This window comes from Nicotiana sylvestris, chromosome 2 (genome assembly GCF_000393655.2).
Source record: "Nicotiana sylvestris chromosome 2, ASM39365v2, whole genome shotgun sequence".
In the NCBI taxonomy this organism is placed as follows: domain Eukaryota; kingdom Viridiplantae; phylum Streptophyta; class Magnoliopsida; order Solanales; family Solanaceae; genus Nicotiana; species Nicotiana sylvestris.
In genome coordinates this window covers 34,474,548-34,482,526 of record NC_091058.1, presented here as the reverse complement: position 1 = coordinate 34,482,526, position 7,979 = coordinate 34,474,548, and the positions used below count along the sequence as shown (strand labels likewise).

General features: G+C 37.3%; 1 protein-coding gene across 1 annotated transcript; it reads right to left on the bottom strand.

Moving 5' to 3' along the window:
• Positions 1-268: 268 nt before the first annotated feature.
• LOC104247992 (nonsense-mediated mRNA decay factor SMG7-like) lies at positions 269-6,265 on the bottom strand. The gene is made up of 6 exons (XM_009804162.2): positions 6,007-6,265; positions 4,701-4,826; positions 4,029-4,622; positions 3,798-3,920; positions 3,423-3,634; positions 269-2,465 (listed from the first exon to the last, which is right to left on the bottom strand). The coding sequence occupies exons 2-6, from the start codon at positions 4,761-4,763 to the stop codon at positions 494-496; spliced, it is 2,964 nt and encodes a 987-aa protein (XP_009802464.1). The 5' UTR covers positions 4,764-4,826; positions 6,007-6,265; the 3' UTR covers positions 269-493.
• Between the last annotated feature and the right edge of the window lie 1,714 nt (positions 6,266-7,979).

The window sequence follows — 7,979 nt, the reverse complement described above, 5'->3', positions numbered from 1 at the left end:
AACTGAACCGGAAAGAGAAATATCGAACCAAACCAAACTTATTTTGGTTCGGAGTGGATTTCACTTTTTTAAACCAAAACCAAATAACGCAAAATTGAACCGAAAACCGAATGCACACCCCTGCCAAAATACGACTTAACAGAAATATGTTCATGCTCTTCAAGTCGTCCCATAACCATTCATTGGAAATGACTTCCAGAAAACAAGATAATTTTAAAAAGGCAGTCATGTGCACTAAGCTCCCGCTAAGCACGAGGTTCGAGGAAGGTCCGGTCCACAAGATAACTTTACAAAATGAGAAATGAGCATTCATCTTGAACAATTCTACAGGTTACAACATTCTTGAAAGCACTTTCTCAGCTCACAACCTATCAAAAACATACATTTTACAGATTTCACACTTACAAAGTTCATGTTGCCGCAATTCATTTATATATATAGTAAGGCAATGCAGGTTGAAAAATGCCTGAATTATGAGTATTGATGATAGATCTTAGTTTCCCATGAAATTAGGACCTTTAAATTGAGACTCTGGCGGTATTTGCCGTTCTCTTTCTTTGAGATAGTTAAGAAGCGTTGGCTGCTCCGATCTCAAGTCCATTCCAGTGCCACATACATACGGGGATGCTCTTTGGTAACCAAGAAAATGTTTATCCGTTCTTTGTTCTTCTGCGCCATAGGCGAGGGGAGGACTTGGATGCAACTGTGGGCTCTCCAAGTACACCATTGGACTAGAAGCCAAGTGATTTCCCCACTGATCTAAAACATCAAACCTGGTAAGATTGGTCGCGTTCAGGTTTCCATAGTTTGCTGGTGCATTAGAGTGAACAGGCCATACTGGATTGCTGACTCGCTCGAAGTTCTGACTGTTTCTGTAGTGATATAGCCATTCAGATGAACTCATTCCAAGTAATGGTGGGTATCCCTCAACAAATCCTGTACCACCTGCAACAAAATCAAGCGGTCCACGAACTGTAGATGGACTTGAGTATCCACTCACTGGTGATGCGCCAAGAATACCGTCCCCTTCCTTGGTCCCAAATGCACTCTTGTTAGGAAAAAGTGGTGTGTTTCCCTTAAACCAAGAAGCATCTTCGGGTAATAATGGAGCTGAGGGCACGGGAGAGATATATGGAGGAGGAGTATCATGTATAGCTGCAGAAACTGGCATGGAACAAACTTTGTGATCTCTAGTTTCCTTTAAGGAGAGATCAGATAAGGATTCAGAAGCTAGTTCATCGATTGGGCTTAACTGATGCTTATTTAAATCCCTTGTCCCCCTCTCGTTTCTTGGACTTTCCTTCTCAAGGACCCAAGCACTCAGAGATGGTGGTCCGGCAGGGAAAGCAGCAGACTGCTTGAGTGGCTTGCTGTACCTCAAGTTTGTATTTTCCGGGCGGAAACTGAAAATATCATTCTGTGGTTGGCTTTGCTCAGAAATCAATGATGTGGCACGGCGCAATGATTCATCAGACGGTGTAGTTCCATAGACAACGTTGATGGAGGATTGATCGCATGAGGTGCCTGATGTATATATTGGTGCAGAGTTATGTCTTGTGATGGGCTTGAAAAGAATGACTTCTTCCTCATCTGTGGTAATGGATTGGCTGTTGCGGCAAGGGTGATCTTGACTCTCTCCATTTTCTTTCGCCATTCCACAATTATTCTGATAAGATCCTTTTAGCTGAAGAGTCGAACCAGATTCAGCTACTCCTGACTTTTCCTTATCCGCTAATTCTGACTCCATGATGTAGAATCTTTTGCCTGTTTTATCATGAGAGATCCATTTTCTTAAGTGACTGGATCTGTCAGCCAGTTTAGTTGCTGCACAAAAGATACGCCGTGAACGACACACACTCTTATTATTGAAATTATCTATGGATTCCAAATGGCTCGTGAAGTCCAAAGACTTGTGAGCATGGGCCAACGGATCAAACCCCTTCAGTTCATGGTCTTCCCAAAGAGCACTATTTTCTGAAGCAAGGCCGTTCTCACAAGGATCAAGCCGATTCAGAAGATCAGCTAAAGCACCAAAAAAGTAAGACATAGCACTCTGGACCTTTTCATCTCTTGCATGTGCTTCTGCTCTATCAAGTACGTTCACTAACCACTCTACAAACACACAGACAGTGGGTAAAAGGGGGCAAGTTTGTGTGTTATTTCTTGCTACAGTTTTCTCAACAAGGCGACCAATGCAAATGAAAGTAGCAGCTACTGCCAGTTGTGTCAAAGCAGATTGCTGCTTGTTATCTTTCTTTGGATCCACTCCATCCCCACTCTCAGTCAGGCTATGGAAGATAAAGATGAAAATGGAGACAAGCTGAAGAGCACAATAAGGGCCTTTTCTCGATGGATCCATTAACTGGTAGGACTCTAGAGCAGCCTTTAGTTCATCACCATCCATTACCACTAGACCTTCCAATTGTCTGACAGTGGATGCAAGAGTAGATTGAAAGTTTTCCAAGCTGCATTCGAGAAATGGCTGACGTTTTAGAAATTTTCAAATAAATCAATGACATGATTTGCAGTACTGTGAAGGAAGCCACTAAGCTTATTAAATCTAGAAGCACTGAAATTATATCCAGAATGAAGTTAAAGTTTAATAGTAAAGGAAAAAAACAAATTGAAAGGCAGACTTTGGGTGGTATAATGTAAGAAATCAAAGGATCAAGACTAGTTGAGAGAATTAATTAAAAAACATGGACTTCAACAAGCCTACAGTCAATCAGATAAATAAATTTGTGTCAAAAGAATTAAGATGCTGCACACCAGTTATCCTGATACCATTGATTCAGATGTTAAGAAAAGCAGTTCCCTTAGCAAAGGATGCAGCTTCATAAATTTATGTTATAGAAAGTATGAATATCCATGAAGGTAAACATAAACACAATATTTTTCGCCTTTCATTTGGCATGGAAGTGTTTTGGAATACCACCCAAAATAGCAAAAAGAAACTAAAAATATAAAAGCTAAAATTTAAAATTGAAAAATAGCTGAAATTATCAGTGACAAAAATAATCTTCCTTCACAAAATATAAATAGAAAACAGACTCGTAGTTTAACAAAAGCAAGCAGATTTGCCAACCAATCACATCCTGATAATTTTGTACATGGAGTAGTCTTAGAAGCAATGCAAGTAACTATATCAATGAAACATAGCATTCTAAAAGCAACTAGAAACCTCAGTTCCAGTATATAATGCCTATAGTGCAATGTTTATACTTGGAAATTACTGTTGAAAACATGCACATGTTTAAGCAGGTTAAACAAGCAGGCTAGTAAATCAAGCAGAACTAGTCAACTTCCTCCATGAAGAACTAAAGAAACAAAGGGAGGAAAGGGATTAAGTAACACCATAGACTGTATATGCGGACTATCTCAATTGCCTGGTTGAATGACTTTAACCGGTAAATGCTGTGTACCTGGTGTGCACGAGAAAAAAACTCATCAATCTGACAAACAGAAGCCATATATCAGCTTTTCCAGAGGTAACAGTTTCAGGGGCTTCTGGCATATTCTTGTTTGAAGAACCGCTGGTTGCACCATTTATAGCATCCATGGAACACCAAACTGATGGTTTTAGCAAATCAAGGTGCGCTCCACTGGACAGTGAATGCAAATTAGATAACCTGTTCTGCAGATTCCCAAGAAAACAATGAAAAGTTTTAGTCTTCTAGAGTCAAGAGGGATCACTGAAAATGGGGGAAAAAAGAAACAAAAGGGAAATAATATACTTCAAGTTTCTTTTACTCAAGAAAAGGAGAATGGAGAATAAGAGAAGAATCTTTTGACATTACCTCTTCAAAGAGTAACATAAGATTGTTCCAGGCATCAGGGAATGGTTCCTTAACAGCTAAACTTCTAATGCAATGGTACAAGGCAAGGAAAGGGTCACCAATGTATGTTGCCAATAGTGCAAGCTGCAAATAAAAATAAAATATCATAAGAGCCTCGAAACGGATATCATCTCAACTTTGATGCAGGAAACAAGAACAGACAAGCTTGCAAGATTTAACCATAGAAACTACCTGATTATGCGGATTTCCACTGTCTGGCCATATCCTAGATGCTTCAAAGTAGTATGTGGCCGCGAATGACCACGTACATGCATCCGGTTTCTTACAAAGTTCACCATATCTGGCCAGATCTCCCAGACAAATAAGAAAACGGTGACAAGCATATTGGCATTGTGGTAGCTTCATGGGTAAGAGAGGAAGTGAGCTGCTACCATTCTTACAAAGTAAGAGTTCCCTAGGGAGCCCACAACTTTTCCTGAGTTTTTTAGTTAACTCCTGATAAAATTCAGTAGCTTCAGATAGAAATGACTTGAGCCCTTCCATATGATTGTCAATCTCTCGGGCAGCACTTGAATCACCTTCTTGTGCTTCACTTTTCCTTTTCTCAGCATTAGCCTGCCGAATCCTTTTACGGAACTCATCAATGTGTTTATAGTGAAGTTTCCACAGAGAGAATTCAACTTCCTGAAGCCCCACTACTTCATAATTATTTAAAATAATATTCTCATAGCTGCTACGGGCTCTACGGTACAATTCCTGGACATCTTTGTGCACAAGGCCTTTAGAGTAAATTGATGTCAACAGTTGCTTCTCTGTATTGGCAATCTGCAACATGGATGAGATAACTTAGCAAATTAGAAGCACAAAAGCAAAGTAAACATTCTAACGGATTCAATAAGTCACCTCAAGAAAAGTATTCAGCTTTTCCTTCTGATCGTTAAATGCTGAAGCTGCGTCAACGTCCATGACTGCTAAGAACCGACTTCAATACTAATCAATATCTCATTGATGACACCAACAAGAATGTACCTACATGAGTGATCAATTACCTCTTTAAACAATACAGCAGCAATCAAAAGAAAAGAAAAAAGGGACTGAATACAGAACATCCATTAACTCCCAACATACTGGTTTTGATCTTAGGATGTTAACTCTGCAATAACTAGTTGCATAGCAAAAACACATACATTTTGCTTTGTGGGCTACAACAAGATCATTAAAGTAACTCGTAGGAAACTTCGAAGGTTTTATTCACACAGGTTAGTTAATTCAACTATTCTATTCAGCATCCATAAATGTCAAAAACCATTGAAAAAGAAAACAAAAAGGGTCAATGTCCACACTTGATAGCTTAAATCAATGGATCACCGAGGACCAAAAACTGTAATTTTTTTGCACAACGTAAAGAGAAGTCCGTTGTACTTAGCTCCCGCTATGCTCGGGGTTTCGGGGAAGGGCCGGACCACAAGGGTCTATTGTACGCAGCCTTACCTTGCATTTCTACAAGAGGCGGCTTGAACTTTGGTTACATGGCAGCAACTTTAGCAGTTACGCCAAGGCTCCCCTTCTTTTTGCACAATGTAATTCCTCAATTCAAAAATATATCTTTTCTACTGAATTTTGTATGACAAAAGTACACCTTATAAATCCATCTAACACGGCAATCAACATGATACCCAAAAGCCAGTAGCCATGACTCCTTAATTTAGTGCAGAGAAAAAACTTCAGCAAGATGTCTTCCTTTGTATCATATAAGATTTCCACAAGAAGACCAGTGAGAAGCACAAAGTCAACGAAAATCTAAAACTGGAAGACTTTGAGATGACTTTCTAACTCCATACCTTAAGCAAAACAAAGGAACAGAAAACTGATAATTAACATCCCATAAAGAAAGTTATGGTGATCAGTGATCACCACCAATTCACTGATGATGCATTCAATTATCCCATGTCCATACGAGTTCTCTATAGAATCTATCTTCTTTTGAAGCATACGTACAATCTTCAAGTAAAACTTGATCATAAAGAAGAAAGAGGGAAAGGAAGCTAGACCAATGAACAGCAGGTAGCTTTTGTAACTTGTAATTAAACCACAAAAACAAGAAATTAGACAAATAGTCACGGAAAAGAGGAAACAAGAATCAAACAAGGCATAAATAAAGCTACTTTTGATGAAAAAAGTCAAAAGTATGAAAGATGCAGTATAATACCTGTCGAATTCAAGAAAACAGAAATTGAAACCACCACTGATGAAATTCACAGCAAAAAAATTGGAGATGCAGCCAATCGACTAAGCGGGCAAGAACAAAGATGTACTTTTGATAAGCAGAGAGGGGGATGGGGGGAAAAGGAAGGGAACAGTAGGACAGGGGAAGAAAGAAGTGAAAACAACAGAATTTTTTGGCCAACTGTTGTTGTATTAGTTGTGAAACAGACAAATTAAAAAGGTGGCTGTGTATTAATGAGTATAGTGAAAAGAGTAAAATGCCCTTCCGTCCTCATAGGCTCATACTATGTTTCTTTCTTTTTCTTTTTCCTTCTCATTATTTCGTAATAATAATTATAATATAATGTCTGGACCAATTTATCTACGTGTGAAGTGGTTAACCAAACACAAGCAAGAAGTTCCTCAGTCCTTCCTCCGACGATGCCTCCCTTTCATTTTTTCTTCATTTCATCATTTTGGTGTGTTGTTATGTTCATATTCTTAATTATTTTATGTATAGTTATTACCTCTCAACAGTTCCTCATACTATATTTCTTGAAACAAATATTTAAAGGTAGTTTTATCATCACTATTCATTTTCTATCTGTTTGAAACAAATATTAAAAGGTAGTTTCATCATCACTATTCATTTTCTATTTGTCAATTTTCTGACATTGTAACTCAAGTATCCCTTGTAATACAAGCCAAATCTCATTAGACTAAGATTCAGTAGTTTTTTAATAGTTAAAACATCGGCTTATGAATGATTCAAACTGATTCCCTGATTTTGTTAATAGTTCTTGAAATAAATAGTTAAGCTGCATAAAGAAGTTATGAAGCTACTTGTCCCTTTTCTATTCTTTAATTAATAGTTCTAAAAATATATATAACTGTATGTTTAAGTGGAACTGGTAGGTTCGTGGGATGTTGTCTAAACTTTTTTATAGTGCTTAAACAATAGTTGGTTATGGATAAAGAGGCTTACTTGCTACACATGATAACTGTAAATAGGTGTGTCAAATGCTGATTTTAGGAGGGTCAAAATGGGTTGAGTCAATAAATCGCTCAAAATAACTTGGGCTGGTGTGGGTTGGATCAAGTTGGGCTAAAATTTGAATCATAATCCAATCCGCCCAATTCTTACCAAGATTTAATTAATGTGTATTATTTTCTTATGGATTGTTCAATTATCAAATAAGATTTTTTTTTCCTTTTGTTATGGTCATACATAATATTTCCAACAAATAAATTATTTTGAAGTTGTTTTAGCAAAATTACTCATGTATTAATTTGGACCAAAAATTAGCTCAGCTTTAGTTGGGCTGAAATAAGTTAAATCAAGATGAGCTGAGTTCAACAAATATACGGCTCAAATGAGTTTCGGCTCAAATTGTCAAACCCTAACCGTAAATATGCTCCAATGGGAGAGAGATTTGGCTATCGGTTACCAAAGTTACTTTAAACTTCCAAGATTTCCTTAGAAAGAATGACTTAATTCCTTCTTTGGAATGTGGAAGGAGCATTGACTATATTTTATGATTGTCAAAATATCTGAAATTAGATAATGGTGTTTGTCTCACAATATTTTTATTTTTTACCCTGTTTTGACAACTCAACAATATGTTGAGTGTCATATTTCCACTGAACTTTTTACTTATTATTATAAGCTAGATGTTGCTTGTTTATTGACATCTAAGATATTATTCATAAACTACGAAGCATACTATATTGAACTCCTCTTTCTCAATATCTTGAAGATTTTGACTTCCTTTATTTTAATTTAGTGCTAAAGTTACAATTTGAACATGGATTGATCACATGTCAGTAAATATCACCAGCCATTTGACTTATCATTTTAACAATTTTCTTCTTTTCTGCTTAGTTCAACTAGAATACCCCACAATCCATATGACTATAGATCTTTTCATTAAAATTACTAGCATGAATTTATCTGCAGCAGCCAATGTAATTTTAACA

What these genes read in the sequence shown, in the direction of transcription:
- LOC104247992 (XM_009804162.2), bottom strand. Translation starts at nt 4,763, where the DNA reads ATGGACGTTGACGCAGCTTCAGCATTTAACGATCAGAAGGAAAAGCTG. An exon ending in GTGGAAATCCGCATAATCAG is followed by an intron (nt 3,921 to 4,028) that starts GTAGTTTCTATG and finishes TTTTATTTGCAG; the next exon opens with CTTGCACTATTGGCAACATA. An exon ending in TTATGTTACTCTTTGAAGAG is followed by an intron (nt 3,635 to 3,797) that starts GTAATGTCAAAA and finishes GGGAATCTGCAG; the next exon opens with AACAGGTTATCTAATTTGCA.